General features: G+C 39.3%; 1 protein-coding gene across 1 annotated transcript in view; it reads left to right on the top strand.

The window, feature by feature from the left end:
* Window positions 1-18,486, top strand: part of ptprga (protein tyrosine phosphatase receptor type Ga) — a 302,816-nt gene that overhangs the window by 178,478 nt on the left and 105,852 nt on the right. The window contains exons 3-4 of the mRNA XM_016500550.1: window positions 3,632-3,814; window positions 6,460-6,608. Coding sequence (XP_016356036.1) covers window positions 3,632-3,814; window positions 6,460-6,608 — 332 coding nt within the window. The remainder of the gene's footprint in view (window positions 1-3,631; window positions 3,815-6,459; window positions 6,609-18,486) is intronic.

Raw genomic sequence — 18,486 nt, forward strand, 5'->3', positions numbered from 1 at the left:
GGATTTCGTCGCACACAGAGCCGTTCACGTTTGAACTCACGTGACTTGCTGCATGCTCTCATTCACGTCCTCCACATTCATAACCCAGCAACATCGGGTTATTACTGATATCAACCCAAATTGGGTCAAATCAAGCCAGCTTCCTAACCCAACAGTCTCAACCGAGCGTTTGGATTGAAACAATTACCAGCTTGTTTTATATGTGTAGGCTATAAAAAAGTACACAGTGTATGTTTTTGCTTAATCGCTTGCAAATATAAGAGGTCATAATATTAGAATAGGTACCCCTTAGTTTCAAAATACTTACAGTAGAAATCATTTGTAATTTTACAGATTATTACTCCTTTATTCTCCAAACTTCGCATATTGTTACCTTATACCTACACGGAGGTACTGAATAGGTACACTGTAATTACAAAAAAGTTACGCTGTAAATTCTGTTTACTTACGCAGTACATTGCGGGTTGTAATCTAAAGCGTTACCGACTTTTTTTTTCATTTTAGGTTAACTATGCCTTTAAAAATTGAGAGAATCAATGGTTAGTGTGGTTGTGTGTTCTCATAGCAAAGCTAATGTCTTTTGCCCCAAAATGTAATCTCGTTTTAGGAGATCCATCAGCTTCTCTCACTCTCTTTCTCTCTCTCAACAAAGTAAAAAAAAAAAAGAAGGAAACTGTGAACAGAGGAAGTATCGATCGAGCTGAGAGAGAGGTCAGAGGTGAATGAAATGTTGATTTGACACCTGGTCGTTGCTCCCTCCCTTTCTGTCTGGAGGGAGGAATGAAGGGTAAATCAAAACAATGGGAGGCTGAGATCTCTCACAACCATTTAATGTTGGAGTGGGTTGAACCTTCTCTTCCATCCTCAAGCGAATAGCATTCCATGTACTGTACCAGCCACCGAAGTGTGTTTTTACTAGAGGAGAGGAAGGGAGGGAGGCTTAAATTGATTACTAGTTAAGTTGATAGACAGTTGGACAAACTACTTGCAACATAAAGTGTGAGTGTGACGTGACATGTGGCCAAGTATGGTCACCCATACTTGGAATTAGTGCTCTGCATTTAACCCATCCAAAGTGCACACACACAGCAGTGAACACACACACACCGTGAACACACACCCGGAGAAGTTGTAAAGAAACAAACTAATGTGAATGATTGGCCATGGCAGTGCAAAATGTCATCCTGTTGTATTTATCGTACAGTCGTGTGCTTGTAATGTAACTCCAATACTCCAGGGGGTGATAAAGTTATCTTCAAATGTCTGTTCCAGTAAACCAGATTTGTTGTTATTCTAGTATGTAACTATATTGACTATTTCACTTACTTGCTCAGCAACTGATGTTCTGTCTTGGCAATAGTTGTCGTGAAAGTGACAGCTGACGATAGAAGACCATTTATGCTATTGCTGCTGTGGACCTCATACGCTACTGTATATTTAATCTGATGCAAATAAAAATGAGGATGTGAGGATAAGTACATTTTTTCAGTTTTCAGTCAAGTTTTTAGATTTTATGGTTCACTGGGATGTTTTTAGAAAAATGGCTTTTCGATGTATTGTTGGTTGATTGATTGACACAAAATTATACAGCCTTATATCACATTGAACTGACTGTACAGATTTATTGAACTAAAATTGGCTTCTACCCTGACTGCAGCAAGTACTTACAAAATGCATTCTGACACTCAAAAAGTAACAGGATATGAGTTGAATTTGCATACTTGCTTCATGTATTTACACAAAGTGCATTTTGATACTAAAACAGATAGGCTAATACAATATCATAAACATGCTAATGTTAACTGGACAGAGCTTAATGCGTAAACAAATGAAAAATGGATGTAATGGAACAAATAAACCCATAAACCCGGCAAAACAAATAAAAAAGAAATAGTACTGATCTCTGTTTTTCTGCTCAGAGGCAGGGTTATGTACTCGGACCTTTGTTTTTCTCATCTGAGATGCGTATCCTGAGGTGTGGTTGGGATTAAGTTTGCGTGTGCAGTTTTTCTAACCCTGTTAGGGCTGCATTAAGGAGTGAGTAATCTCTTCACACGCAAGTCCTCGCTCTCTTTCATTAGCCAGCAGTGCTGCCCGGATCTATAGCACTCTGCTGCTCCATATGAAACCCAGACCTGTCCAATCAATATGCCCCAAGGCCGCAGCGAGGGCAGAGGCTGAGGAGGATGAATCCTAATTTGATGAAATACGCATTTTGGATCGCTCCGGATGCTTGCAGGCCTGGGGTAATTGTCAACAAATTCATCTTTAAGGCCGGGATTGCTTTCAATTAGGGATGGACCTTCTGTTTAGCTGTTTGTGGACCACTGCTCACCTCTCACCAAGTCTGAGAGAGAAGAAACACTCACACACTCACACTCTGGCAATATAGAGTCTCATCAGGATGTGGTTATTGCTCTGAAAGGTGCATTTATGATTTGGCAGGCTTTAACTGTGAGCAAAGCCAAAGTGGTGCTTCTAACCGTACTAGAGAGTTTAATGGACTCTTAAAATATCCTTGTCTTGTTTGCTTGTCTCATTTTGTCTGCTCAAGTAAAATTGCCTGTGCTTACTTAAGTTTTATTGTGTATGCGATGACAAGGGTCTCTACTGTGTGACATTGATCACTGATAGTTCCACACAGTGTTGGGAAAGCTGCTTTCAAACTGTAATATGCTGTAATGCTAATTGTTGGACAAAATACCTTGTTACTGGAAACTACATTTTTTTGTAAGCAGCTGGTGTAATGTTATGCTAGTCAAAAAATTGTTAGTTAGTAGCGTTGCCTTTAAAGTGTTCAACTGTGGTGAATTTGGAAGCAACAGTTTTTAAATTTGTGATTACTGTTGTGCAGCATCTGTACCTTAAAGTTAACATGTAATGCTGGGCTAGATCATGTAACAGTCCAGTTTCTTGGAGCCAAAAAAAACACATAGAGGCCATGAATTAAGAATTTGTTCTCATGACTTATTAATCTGTTCCTTTATTTTAGTTGAATCGTGGCCACATTTAACTAAATCGTTCCATTGTCTATGATTTAACAAAACTAAAAGGAGGAAATGAATTGGCAGAATGTGGTCAAATTTTAGAGAAATTAAAACAAGGCAACAAAGTATTAAAATGTGCCAACGATACCGGAATGAATTAATACAGTCTGACCATGATTTGACTAAAACAAGGGAACAAATTGATCTAATTAATCAAATCTTTATGGAAATCTGAGGTTCCATCTGAGGTTGTGAAGAAAAAAAATTACGGATTTATTAGCAAAAATTTACTGGGGCACAGCAGAATTGTATTGGGTCTCCAGTGAAAAGAATCTTGCGATGCCACTGGTAACTTCTATAAAGTTTCCATATTTGTCTCTATTGAGTGCTTGTAAACTTCTCAGTAGAAAATACATAAAAATCATGTCTGCTACAGTCTGGGTGTTTCAAAGGTCTTGGATTAAAGTGTTGACTACTTTCATGAAGCTTTTCCGTTTTCGTGAGACAGACAGATAGGTGGTCGTCTCAGGACGGCTCTAGCGTGTTTTGACTGGGATTTATGAAGAATAAAGTGAATCTGGGAGAGGTTCAGCTTCTGTTTGCAGTGTGATGATCCATTGATTTGCTGTCTTTCTCTTCTGCAGGGACGTACGGACCAGATACAGGGTGGGCGGCAGCTTTTCCTGAGTGTCAGGAGAAAAACCAATCACCGATCAATATAGCCGACCAAGACACTAAGGTCTCGATGGAGTACCAGGAACTTACGCTGGACGGGTTTGATGCAGAGTCATCCAACAAGACATCAATGAAGAATACAGGCAAAACCGGTAAATACACACTGTCTTTTGGGGATAGTTCAACATAAAAAAAAAGTACATCGATCCATCATGTCATCAAACATAAGGACATATATCAGAATGTCCTGGCTGTTACATAAAAGTGAATGGGGTTTAAATTGGGCCATACAATTAGCCAAAAATCCTCTAAAGCCATGTAATAGCATTGTTTAAAGACAAGTATTTAAGTGCCTATTTCTAATTTTATGATTTTTTTAAAATATTTTTTATAAATATTTTTAGTTTTTATTAGAGACTGTAAAGGGTGACTGAACATTTTTGGAAGGGAGAGGAAATAGATTCAGGATTTGTTGCAGGCAGGATTTGAACCTGTCCCATGTGACCACCAGTGCTCAATGTGACAGTAGTGCATGCCAGTGGCAGCATCATGCCTTTGACCACTACAAATTATAGGTTACATTGAGTGGAAGTGTTCAACTGTCATACTTTCAAGCTCTATCAAACTTTTATGGTGTAATCTCCCCCCACCTGAACTTTTCACACCCAAAATCAGTTTTCATGGTACAGTCTTGCACCATTAAGCCGTACTTCAGCAGAGCATATTGAGGAAGTAAACACAGACACGAATTGCCCAGCGTTTCCCTCCTTAACATAATCCGTGCAGAGGAAGACAAATGTCCCGCTGTTGTCCCATGAATAATGGAGAGCTGCTCTGCTATTTATAACTGACACATGAGTGTTTTATCAGCGAAATAATCACCTGGAACAGGGCGGCACAATAAACCTACAGACTTGGCACCTCTGAATAATGCATGACTCAATCAATGTTTTAAATCATTTTATCTATAGATGACTACAACGTCAAGTGACCCTTGAGCGAAACACTCATTAGAGATGTCCGGAAAAGGAAATAGTTTGAAAAAGAAGGAAGTTGGAATACTAGCGTACTTTCTCACTAGATACTGTGTAGAATATAGTGTACACCAGTGTAGAGACCTGCGCGGGATGGATTTTTCAGTCCCGCTCCCGCCCGTTCCCGCAAGATTCTGTCCCGCGCCCGCCCGCTCCCGCAAAAATATATCTTATCTGGTCCTGCTCCCGCCCGCGACATTCATGTTTTGTCCCGCTCCCGCCCGCAAAAGCCCGCATAAAAGTAATCTATATAGATTGTTTTAAGTACATTGAAGAAATTTACATGAAATGGTTCTGTACATTGCGTTCCAGAAATCAACAGCTGAGTCTGTGATTGGATACATTATAAATGGAAACTAGGCTATGTCTAGTTTGTGCGTTAATCATTTTAATGTTAATATTAGTTGTTCTTTTTGCTTTAGTGCAACAGATAAATAACAATTTATATGTTTTAGACACATTATGTTTAGATCATTTCTATTTTGCGGGTACGAGTCTCTCCCCGCCCGCACCCGCACTCGCCCATCAAGCCGTCAAGCGTTGTCCCGCGCCTCACTCTGTTGCGTTGGGTCCCGCGGGTCCCGCGGTACTCCCGTAGGAGTGCAGGTCTCTACACCAGTGTACAATGCTCTTCCAAACATAGAGGTGTTTTCTCGAGTGAGCGAGCGAGTGTGTTGTTGGACTGCCCAGTGCACAAGCTTCTCACAGACCCCCGACAAATTAAACTTAAGAAATACATGAGATCTTGGAACCTTGAAGAAACATTTGCATTGATCAAGGATTTGCTGGCAGGCGAGGCCTAGTTTTCACATGTTGCCGTTCCAAAGTCCTGCTGGCTTAGCCGTCTAATTCCTGCCTGTTTGTTAAAGCCCATGAAGCTCAGAGCTGGAATAACTCATGAAGCGAATGCTCCCTCTCATGTCGGATTACGTCAAAGAAATCAACAAAAGACCAAACAACTTAAAGAGGAGTCAAGAGAAGTACAGAGAGCGTCGTTGTTTTTACCCAGGCTTGAGAGTGTGCTTTTGTGCGAAAGTGTGTCCTGCCATCTTACTTTTGCCCCTGGCACCTCCGAGTCACTCCACGTTGCTGTGGTGACAGATTCAGACTGCCACCAGTTGATTGCTTCAATATCTCAGCGGTTGGACACTAGCCTGTTTCGGTAAGATTGCAAGCGAGGTTTCAGAGGAGCTGTTCTTTTAAATAGGACACAAATCTCTTGTGGCAAGCGGCAAGTTAAAAAAAAAATCACTCTGAAATTCAATCAGAAAAGGAAATCTGTCCAACAAAGGCTGTGCTATTTAAGGTCGCACTCATTAATTAAAGTCCGGTCCTGGTGCGAAAAACCAATTTGTGAATCTAAATGCTCTTGGATGGAAGAGCTTTCACTATTGGTTGCCTCTTTTTTTATGGCTCGGGTTTTATGGAATAACAAAAGGAATCAAAAAAAGCAATTTGAAACGGTGTGAGGGGGAAATGTCTTCTCTCAGCCAAATTACTGCTTCATTTGAGACCTGGCCTTCTGAGGACAACAGCAACAGCAGAAAGAAAGTGCGTGTAATATTCAGCCTATGTCCCTGAGGAAGCTAAATGAATAATCATAAATACTGAAATGAAGTGTCCTCCAGTCATTTTCCTTTATTTTCAGTCAGAAATGCATTGGTCCTTGGAAGACATTTGGTTAATGTGCATGCCAAGAAAGTGGTCTTTATCTCACGGTTTCTCCCTATTTAACCCTCCTTCCTTTTCTCTGCACCTCACAGTGGCGATCTTCTTGAAGGACGATTATTTTGTGAGAGGAGCCGGGCTACCAGGCCGCTTCAAAGCCGAGAAGGTGGAGTTCCACTGGGGCCAGAGCAATGGTTCCGACGGCTCCGAGCACAGCATCAATGGCAGGAGATTCCCTGTGGAGGTAAGCCCCAACTAATCTCTCTCCAATGTCTGTTCCTATCTAAACAGCCCAGCTCTGCAAACTCCCAACTCTGGCCTACTTGCTTTATTTTGCAGGTTATGCTACTTTGCAATTGCACTCTTACTTGGGACTTTGTCTCAAGAACATTGAAGCAATGTTTTAACAACACTATACATTTCAAATGGCCCAAGATTTGTGGTGCTTCGAGGGTATGTTGCCTTTGGAGTTGTCTACAATAAAATGTATAAGAGAGTCTACAGTAGTTTGAAAATAATCTAATTTCATGGTTCTAAAACACCATGTGGTGTAACCAACAAGAAGTAAAAACATACTTTCCTTAACTTGAGTACATGCACGTCTTAAATGCACAGTAAATATATGTCAAATATATGTTAATAGATAAATATATTTTTCAAGGTAAAAGATACTTTGAGTCACACGACATGGTATTTTACCATCTTTGTCATAAAAGGGTTAAATTATCTGATATTTTAAGACAATTATTGTATTGATCTTGACATGTCATAGTCATAGACATGGTTTCCTGTTTCTCCATATTGGTCGCATCACATGACAAATGTTTTTCAAATATTATTAAGCAGTGAAGAAGCTTTGTTCATATATTTAATATTAAAAAATGAAATATTTCTAATATTTAAAATATGTAAAAAAAAATAATAATAATAATAAAAGGTTATTTAATTTCATTCTTTTAATGAAGATTTGTATCTTCATTACAATAGCATGCCCTCAAAATGAATTTTAATTCATAAATGAAAAACATGTTCATCATAGAAGAGGTGTGTTTAAATTAATGTACTGCTTTTTTAGTGTGTTTTTTTAATTTAATTAATAGCAAAAGGAAAAAATGAGCATCACGCCACAGCTCTCAGAAGTAATGAATAAAATGAGCTTTATCTGGACTTTGGTAGTGTTTACATAGAGGGAAGGCAGGAAGAATATTTGAGGAGAGAAGGAACGCCTGGCTGTCTCTTATAGAAGCGTGTAAAGGGCGTTCCTGTATTGATTGAACAGGACATTATGGAGACGAGCTTTCTCTTGGGTCTGATCACTGTCTGTTTGTGTCTTTCTTTGCAATTCTGATTTATCATTATGGCCGCCTGGCACCTCTCATGCACACTCGAGACCAGCCTCAAATATGCAAGTGATCAGAGTTTGGCCTGTTTTTTAAACTTAAGTGCGATGAATATTGTTTGGTTTGGTGGACGTAGTTTTATTGCCACCCTCCCGCCCAACCTAATCTAGAGAGTAAAATATGTGTTCGTTGGCCTGCATTAGTGTCCCCCGTATTGGCAGTTTGATGTGGCTTGGTGTGATGCTGTTATCGCTGTACAAATGTGACCCTGGACACCGGTTCATACCGATTACCACTGTTTATTTTTGTTATGATATGAATTTTTAAAATACTGCAATACCGGCGTATGTCGCTTAACGTTCGGAACGCGACACTGTTTGAAAGGGGTCCCTTTTCACTGTTGCACTGTGGTGAGGGAACAGCTGTATGTGTTACTAAGCGTGAAAGTTCCTAAACTGAAGCTATAGAACTAATAGAACATGGTGACCCAGAAGAACTCATCCACAATATCCACATTGACCGCCACAAATATCCACCACCCCCTGCCATCAGCTCCCGCATCTCACACACGAGTGCGACTTTAGCACTAGATTTAGCAACTTAGTGGCTTTTTTCCGTAGAATATTCATACTGACAAACCTAGTGACTTTTTTGGATAAACCTTAGCTATGGTTCAGTTGGAAGATTTCGCCAGTGCTGTCCCGCGAACGCGAGGTCTGACTTTCCCGGAGAAGTGTCACCTCTCTCGGCGTCTGTTCTGTGCAGTGAGCGTCAGTTGGCCGCACCGCAGCCGACTCGTCAATAAATAAGTACAAAACAACGTTTCCTAGCACCTGTCGCTTACTGATTGTTTAGAATTATAAATATGAATTCACTCATGACAGTAAAATAGGGCATTCTAAGTCACTATACTGCAGTATTTCCTCTCTCAACCAGTAGAAAATATGGTTAACACCCGGTCATGCATGAAAAAAAAAATCCCGTCATGTACCGTGAAACCGGTATAATTTTGAAAAATACCATGATATAAATTTTTGGTCATATCGCCCAGCACTACTCCCTCCTCCCTGAGTGTTAATATCACATGCACTTTTTTGTTTGTTGTTTTTTTTTAGTTTGTTACTCAGACGCAGGCAGTGCGCTGCATGAGACAAAAAAGTAATATAGCCAAAACAACCGCATAGCCGCTCTTTAGTGTAGATGCATGTTGATTTTATCAGACGATGCCACGATTATAAATGAGAGTGACTCCTGGTTATCATTAAAAGGGGTCGTGTTTAGTCACTATTTAGTGTGGTATTTTTTGACAGAATTCACTCATGACAGTAAAATAGGGCATTCTAAGTCACTATACTGCAGTATTTCCTCTCTCAACCAGTAGAAAATATGGTTAACACCCGGTCATGCATGAAAAAAAAATACTGTCATGTACCGTGAAACCGGTATAATTTTTAAAAATACCGTGATATCATTTTTTGGTCATACCGCCCAGCACTACTCTGGACCACAAAACCAGTCTTAAGTCGCGGGGGTATATTTGTAGCAATAGCTAAAAATACATTGTATGGGTCAAAATTATCCATTATTCTTTTATGCCAAAAATTAGGACATTAAGTAAAGGTCATGTTGCATGAAGATATTTTGTAAATGTCCAACTGTAAATATATCACATTTTTTGATTAGTAATATGCATTGCTAAGGATGTCATTTGGACAACTTTAAAGGCAATTTTCTCAATATTTAGATTTTTTTAGATTCCAGATTTTCAAATAGTTGTATCTCGGCCAAATATTGTCCTATCATAACAAACCATACATCAATGGAAAGCTTATTTAGTCAATTTTCGAAAAAATTTACCCTTATGACTGGTTTTGTGGTCCAGGGTAACAAATCTCATTGGCACTGAAGTTCTCCTACTGTATTCTTCCAGCTACAGTGTGTAGATGTAGCTTGCTTGAAAAAGACTTGTAAAAAAAATTGTAAAAAGGAATTTAGTAGACATTCTAAATCTTGTATTAGATATAAAGCAAATCATAGTATTTTACTTTAATGGAAAAAGATTTGCTGCAGCTGTGAGAGGCCAGTGTGCGACAGTGATTTTCAGAACCAGATCAAAATGAAAAAAAGAACGGAAGCAGAACAAAATTACTTTTTTTTTTTTTTGAGCTTAAGATTCTTTTTAGTGAATCAAAACTGACCAATGTAGTCCAACCACAAGGAATGGCGCTTATGATTTAGTTCTTTTTATTGAATGAAAAGCAGCATGACCAGTGTAATCTTACCAGTTCCTGAACAAATGACACATGAGCCATTTTTTTTTCTTTCTTTTTTTTTAGTGACTAAAAATGAAACAGCATAACTATGTAGTCCAATTCATCCCTGACTGAATGACCATTAGGGGCCAATTCTTTTTATTGAATCAAATCCATACGGCATGACCAGTGTAGTCAAACTAATGCCAGAACAAATTACTCTCACGAGCCAGTTTTAACGTTTAGTTTTAACTTAATTAACTTTTAGTTAATCAAAACAATACAGCCAAAAAAAATAGTGTAGCCTAACTAATTCAGAACGACCTGTATGAGCCGGTTCTTATTAGTGAATCACATCTATACAACACAACCAGTGCAGTCTAAATAATACCCAAATATATGACTCCAAATCTGTTGATGAACCAGTTGATTTTAGTGAATCAAAAACATACAGCACAGCCCGTCTAATCCTTCCTATTCCTGAACAACTGACCCTCATGAGCCATTCCTTTTTAGTGAACCAAACATATTAACACATACTATCCATTTAATAAATCTGCATTTGCAAATATATATCGTGTTTCCTTCAAGAAAGCAAGTGATCAGTTAATCAAGTAGCTTCAGAGGCAAATAAAGCAGGCATGTTTTATTCATTTTGGACAGCGATCTGTGTTTAGGTTTCTCTAATGTCTGTCTGCAGTGTGTTTGACTTGTTTGGTCTGTCACATTTAGTGTCTTGTAGTCGATGTGAGTTGAGTCTGAAGCTCAGAGAATGTAGATGAGGCTGCTCTTTTCACTCTATTACACAATCCTAGCTGTACAAAGAAAAAGTCAAAGAGACAGACGTGAGAAAGAAGAGTTTGGAACATCACAGAAGCAGCAGAAACCGATGACAAGAAGATAAATGCTAGAGGTAAGGTTAAGAACAAAACTGAAAAACAAGACGAAAAAAAGGTCAGAGCTGAAGTGAAGTGTGGCTTATTATGAATTAGTCTTCAACAGCCAAAACGCTAGCTTAGAACCAACACGCTCATTAACGAAACTAATTGAGTCAGAAAGCTAATTAAGACTATCAGCAGTGGGGCTCGTGGTTTTCCTGGCGTGACGTCACGTGTTTTGGCCTGTGCTCTCTTCATGAAAGCTCTTAGACCCCGACCCTTCACGCAGCTCTCATAGACAACAGCGTCACCTATGGATTAAAGCCATTTACAAAAACCTACATTAAGCGTAAGTGCTCGTTCCGTTTCCTTATAACGTGTTTATGACATGATTTAGAGGGTGTAGACTGAGAGAAGAGGGCTCATTAGACTGAATTAATTACACTAATTAGAACCACTGAAGAATTATTGAAAGGCTAGGGATGGAGGGTTGTTGTTGTGGTTTGTTTTTGTGTTTCCGTTTCTCTTTGAGGCAGCTCAAAAAAGAAATAATATCAATATTGTGTAGCCATTGACAGTGTCATCTACACAATTTTATAAAACTACAGTAGTATTTTTTTTATACAACAGGTGAATAAAGTTCACACCGAGAAATGTTTTCTAGTTACGTTGTCTATTTTTGCTGCACTAAAAGGAAATAGTTCAAACTAAATCCAAGCAGAATGACTGTGACGTTTATCCATGCAACACATTGTAGTTGTGTTCCTGAATAAAACAGTTGCTAATGATTTCAATGACTCTCTAATCAAACTGTTGTATGTACTTGTTACACTACACACCTTTTTATTTCCTTAAAAGTTATTTAAAAACAGGAGTTTAATCACAATTTGCTATTTAAATCCATTTAAAGCTAATAAATATATTTCCTTATATTTATTAGGTACTGTAATAAATACCTCCCATGGTATGTGTACACCTTGATGAAAGTCATTGGTTTTCAACACTAAATAAAGAACTTTAGAATTCAAAGAAGATGCTAAAAGCTGCTTTTGTTTGTTATTGATTGTTTGGATCAGTCAGTGTGAGCCAGACGAATTCGGGACTTGTTTATGTGTTGATTCGTTTTTGTTTGTCTCTTATCTTAACAGAGAAATATTACAGCTCTGCTTAGATCATCAAACTGAGATTTTCAGGGTACCGCACACTGCCAACTGCTCCCGCTTTGCATACAGATTACTCCTCCACAAAGCATTCTGCATTACAGAGTCGCCCCAGCCCTGTTAACCAAAGAAATTTTAATTTTTTTGTTTTCGAAGTGTGGCAATTGCTTTTGTTTTAGCTGGAGAGTCGACTGGAGACCTGAGGTAATTAAATGCTGCCCCCTGTGGAGGGCTGTTCAGAGTATGACCGGCCGTCTTTTGACGGAGCACCCAGTGGCCCTTGACTTCAATCTGAGAGCTGCCAGATCACTGTTATTATCACTGGGGAGAGCGCTCTCCATCCTTCACTCGTCCGTCAAGCGGACCCTCCAGATGTATGGTAATCTAGGGGCTTCATGGCGTCAACAAAAGGCCCTCCTCCGGAGTGTTTTGTACAGCTAAAAAACAAACTTGAGGGATTTAGGAAAGGAACACATAGGTCTTGACTCGGATTCCCTGGATAGAAGTACACTATTTTTTGGTGAAATAGTTATTTTTAAGATTTTTCTTGAACTTGGAGGAGGTCAAAGCAGCCTCACAGTAATAAACAAGAAAATAGCAGAATCAGTTATCAAAACTCAACTACAGAGACAATTCAGATTCTGCTGTAAAGCAGTTGTAAAAGACAATACTGTCATTATTCATCTCCAATCAGTTCAGTGTTGGAACTAACTGGTCAAATAAAATGTATTTGCCAACAAGTTGCATGAATTTACAAGCAATTAGCAGTAATCCTAATATGGTTAGTGTCCACCTAAAGCCTTTCGGGAAATCCATGGAAGCTCATGAATATTAATTAGGGGACTGTTATGTCACCTTATCGATATTCATGAGTCAGGCTGATATGGTCTATAATATTCACTTCTCAGATCATGGTACTATCAATAGCAATGTGTGTGTGTGTGTGTGTGTGTGTGTGTGTGTGTGTGTGTGTGTGTGTGTGGTGTGTGTGATCATCACTGCAGTTACATAGTTTTAAGTCTGTCAAAAGGTGGTACCTATAAATGGAGATTATACATACACATTTAAAATGCATTTATACATTTATAAGGGTTCTCTAGTTCCTGTAGTCATTATATATTTATAATAGAAGTGTACAGTAATGGACCTGTTATCATCAAGTTTTATTCATTATGGATGGATTTCTTGAGAACGTTTCTGAGTGGTCTTTTTATGTTATTGTTAAGGGATGGCTTGAAGTGGTCAACTAGACATTTACAAATAGTCTAATCGAATAATGAGGTTTATTTAGATTGTTGCGTTGTTGTTGTTTTTTTTTTTTTTTAAAGTAGCTAGAGAACAGGGTTGCCAGGTTTTCACAAGGAAACCCGCCCAATTGCTACTCAAAACTAGCCCAAAACTAGCCCAATCGCGTTTCGAGGGGGTCCCCAGTTAAAAATCGTGTTCCGGGGGCTAAAATACAAGTTTTTTGCCGGGGTTCCCCTGCTAAAATTCGCATTCCAGGGGATAAATATCATGTTATTTGAGTTGCTGCAACCCGCAGACATTAAAAACAACCCGCGGCAACAGTGTTAAAGTAGCCCAATTTGGCAACACTGTTAGAGAATGAAGCAGGGGACTTTTCAGAAAAGGGTTTATAGTTCACCCAAAAGTGACAATTCTGTCATTGATTACTCACCCTCATGTCGTTCCAAACCTGTAAGACCTTCATTCATCTTCGGAACACAAATTAAGATATTTTTTATGAAATCCTGTGTCAGCATCATCAATCGCATGCATTGTGGTACTCTTGTAAACGTGCGTCAAAGACTGACACAGAAGACAAAGAAATTGTTGAATAAAGGCATTATTTTTGTTTTCTTTGCTTGCAAAACGTATGCTCGTAGCTTTATAACATTTCAGTTGGACCACTGATGTCACATGGACTATTTTAATGATGTTACTATCTTTCTGGGCCTTGAATGTGGTAGTTATGTTGCTGTCTATGCAGGGTAAAAAAGCTCTCGGATTTCATTGAAAATATTTTAATTTGTGTTCTGAAGATGAACAAAGATCTTACGGGTTTGGAATGACATGAGGGTGAGTAATCAATGACCGAATTTTCATTTTTGGGTGAACTATCCCTTTAGCATGCTTGTATACTGTCACCATAGCAAGAATCTGTCTCTTTTAAACCACTGACACAAAATCAAACCATCGTTTGTTGACTAGTCAGAATATGTAGTTTTGCACATAACTAGTTGGTTGACTCCTAATCAAACGCACCTGATTCTCATTTGCTCATTAATATGGTTGTGTCTGATAAAGGAGACTAAAATGTGTACCTTTGTAGGACCTACAGGATCAAGGTTGGGAAGCACTGAAGTAGACTGTGATAAAGACAGAAATTCACCCTTCATGTCTTTCTATTCCACCTGAAGCGGTTTGCTCACTCACACATGCTAAACAGCCTGAGGAGGTCAGAGAGAGAGAAGAAGGAAGTGAGGGAGAGACAGTTGACAGGGTGTGTAAGAGATGAGCTGTGACAGATGTCTGTCAAATGACACTTCTACAGACACCGAAGGCAACAGAGCAAAGGAACGCAGGCTTCAGTTTGTCTTTGGGGAGTTACAGTCTAGCGCCTCCTAGTGGAGGTGCACATATTCATACTAATAAACCCCAGCACCAGCACATCAAGCAGAAACACATTTTCAGGGGTCCATTACTGAAAGGTTTTTGTTCAGTTTTCTTATTACTATGATTTTTCTTCCCTGAAAGTGTCTGGGTGTCAGAAATCATAAAGTCAGAGATGGCAAACTTGGTGGAATGATCCCAAATCTCACCCACCACTTAGGTAATCGAAATGACATCTGTCTGCTTTAAGACTTTTAGACCAAGCAGAAACATCTGCCAGCCGGTTGCATCAGCAGTCGACTGAACGAAGGCTCAAGCCGTAAGCGGTAATTCTACTAGGGCTAGCGCCCACTTACCAGACCTCTGTAAAAATCAGTTGTGACTACTGGGTGAACGTTACATCACCTGATTAATATTCATGAGCCAAGATGATGGGGTTCATAATCTGCCCCCACCTTCTACACCCCTGATGACGTGTATTTGATGCATAGCCGGAGCTTTAACTTGAGACAGGATGTGAGATCATGTGCAGACGTATGTTTGTACGTCACAATAACATTCGTCTGCCTGGAGGTATAGTGCCGGGGTTCCCCTGCTAAAATTCGCATTCCAGGGGATAAATATCATGTTATTTGAGTTGCTGCAACCCGCAGACATTAAAAACAACCCGCGGCAACAGTGTTAAAGTAGCCCAATTTGGCAACACTGTTAGAGAATGAAGCAGGGGACTTTTCAGAAAAGGGTTTATAGTTCACCCAAAAGTGACAATTCTGTCATTGATTACTCACCCTCATGTCGTTCCAAACCTGTAAGACCTTCATTCATCTTCGGAACACAAATTAAGATATTTTTTATGAAATCCTGTGTCAGCATCATCAATCGCATGCATTGTGGTACTCTTGTAAACGTGCGTCAAAGACTGACACAGAAGACAAAGAAATTGTTGAATAAAGGCATTATTTTTGTTTTCTTTGCTTGCAAAACGTATGCTCGTAGCTTTATAACATTTCAGTTGGACCACTGATGTCACATGGACTATTTTAATGATGTTACTATCTTTCTGGGCCTTGAATGTGGTAGTTATGTTGCTGTCTATGCAGGGTAAAAAAGCTCTCGGATTTCATTGAAAATATTTTAATTTGTGTTCTGAAGATGAACAAAGATCTTACGGGTTTGGAATGACATGAGGGTGAGTAATCAATGACCGAATTTTCATTTTTGGGTGAACTATCCCTTTAGCATGCTTGTATACTGTCACCATAGCAAGAATCTGTCTCTTTTAAACCACTGACACAAAATCAAACCATCGTTTGTTGACTAGTCAGAATATGTAGTTTTGCACATAACTAGTTGGTTGACTCCTAATCAAACGCACCTGATTCTCATTTGCTCATTAATATGGTTGTGTCTGATAAAGGAGACTAAAATGTGTACCTTTGTAGGACCTACAGGATCAAGGTTGGGAAGCACTGAAGTAGACTGTGATAAAGACAGAAATTCACCCTTCATGTCTTTCTATTCCACCTGAAGCGGTTTGCTCACTCACACATGCTAAACAGCCTGAGGAGGTCAGAGAGAGAGAAGAAGGAAGTGAGGGAGAGACAGTTGACAGGGTGTGTAAGAGATGAGCTGTGACAGATGTCTGTCAAATGACACTTCTACAGACACCGAAGGCAACAGAGCAAAGGAACGCAGGCTTCAGTTTGTCTTTGGGGAGTTACAGTCTAGCGCCTCCTAGTGGAGGTGCACATATTCATACTAATAAACCCCAGCACCAGCACATCAAGCAGAAACACATTTTCAGGGGTCCATTACTGAAAGGTTTTTGTTCAGTTTTCTTATTACTATGATTTTTCTTCCCTGAAAGTGTCTGGGTGTCAGAAATCATAAAGTCAGAGATGGCAAACTTGGTGGAATGATCCCAAATCTCACCCACCACTTAGGTAATCGAAATGACATCTGTCTGCTTTAAGACTTTTAGACCAAGCAGAAACATCTGCCAGCCGGTTGCATCAGCAGTCGACTGAACGAAGGCTCAAGCCGTAAGCGGTAATTCTACTAGGGCTAGCGCCCACTTACCAGACCTCTGTAAAAATCAGTTGTGACTACTGGGTGAACGTTACATCACCTGATTAATATTCATGAGCCAAGATGATGGGGTTCATAATCTGCCCCCACCTTCTACACCCCTGATGACGTGTATTTGATGCATAGCCGGAGCTTTAACTTGAGACAGGATGTGAGATCATGTGCAGACGTATGTTTGTACGTCACAATAACATTCGTCTGCCTGGAGGTATAGTGCTATTATAAGGATTTACATTTTTGCTTATTTCTCAAGAACCAAAAGGACTAGAATCAAAATTTCTTTTGCCTCTGATTCCCCAAATGTGATTTCCATTTCTGGTGTAAAAATGAATGTCTTTTAGAGAAGGCTTCATACTGCCCCCAAATGTATATAATATTCTGTTTTCACAAGACTGGTCAGAAATCGTAAGATTAATTAGTATTATTTATTATTAAAAAACTAATCTGCATTTGTTTGTGTGAAGAAAGTGTATTTATTTATATGTGTGATTAGCACAACTGTTTTCAACATTGATAATAATAATAATTATGATTCTGAAGGATCATGTGACACTGAAGACTGAATTAATGATGCTGAAAATTCAACTTTACATCACAGGAATAAATTGCATTTTAAAATATATTTAAAATTAGAAAATGGCTAATTGCAATTATAATGATATTGCACACTATTGTTTTTTTTTTTACTGTGTTTTTGATCAAATAAATTCAGCCTTGTTGAGAGTAAGAGACGTTAAAAAATATTTGGCGGGTTGTCAAACCGTGCACACACACACACATATATATGTGTGTGTGTGTGTGTGTGTGTGTGTGTGTGTGTGTGTGTATTACGGTTTGACAACCTGTCAAAAGTCTTAATATTTTATATATTGTATATATATATATATTTAATATTCTCATGTAGTGTAAATGGGTTTTTATTAGGGGTGCTCCGATTGATCGGCTACCGATCACTATCGGCCGATAATCACGTTGGGATGATTGATCGGCGGTCTCCACACTGCAGACGGTTGCGGTCCGGCAGTGCGCTCCAGGCGCGGCGCGTCTGCAGCAGTGCAGAGATTGTTTCCGCACCGACTCTATTTTTGCTGCGCTGCAAGCGCTGAATTAAAGTAACAGCGCATCGTTTGCAGTAAATATGAACTTGTATTGACACGAAAATGTAGTAATTACACCATAAACGCATATTATTAAAGTCTACTGTGTTTCACAATCAACACATATGGCTTGTTGGCTAGGTTTAAAGGGAAAGGTCATCTTTCAACGTAACCTACGCTCACTCTCACCCTTCAGGCTATCTGCTATGGTTTCATCTTCGCTTCCTTCCCCTAAACTGTTAGCATCTTTTGATGCTAACAGTGAATTGATTCGAATTGATTCCTCTACCACTCGCAAACCACGTTTCACACGAATTGATTCCTCTTTCACATACACACAAAGTAGGGGTGCTCCGATTGATCGGCTACCGATCACTATCGGATGATAATTGCTTTGGATGATTGATCGGCGGTCTCTAAAAAGGCCGATCTCAAAAAAACGATCTCAAGCTGATGACGCTGCCGTGTCATCTCAGTCTCTGTCCGGCGAGGGTGAAATAATTATAATGCTGAAGGTTAGGTACTCACCTTCATATTTCTTCATTAAATAACTTATAAAGTCATTTGAAAACCTTGTGTGAGACGTAATTTCACAAACAGCGTGAGTGAATCACCGCACGCGCTCTCTCTCAAAATACACAAATGTCTTCAAATCACCACATCGCGTCTGTCTATAAGCGAGCTGCACACTGCA

Source organism: Sinocyclocheilus anshuiensis, unplaced genomic scaffold, assembly GCF_001515605.1.
Source record: "Sinocyclocheilus anshuiensis isolate Anshui unplaced genomic scaffold, SAMN03320099.WGS_v1.1 scaffold42, whole genome shotgun sequence".
Classification (NCBI taxonomy): Eukaryota; Metazoa; Chordata; class Actinopteri; order Cypriniformes; family Cyprinidae; genus Sinocyclocheilus; species Sinocyclocheilus anshuiensis.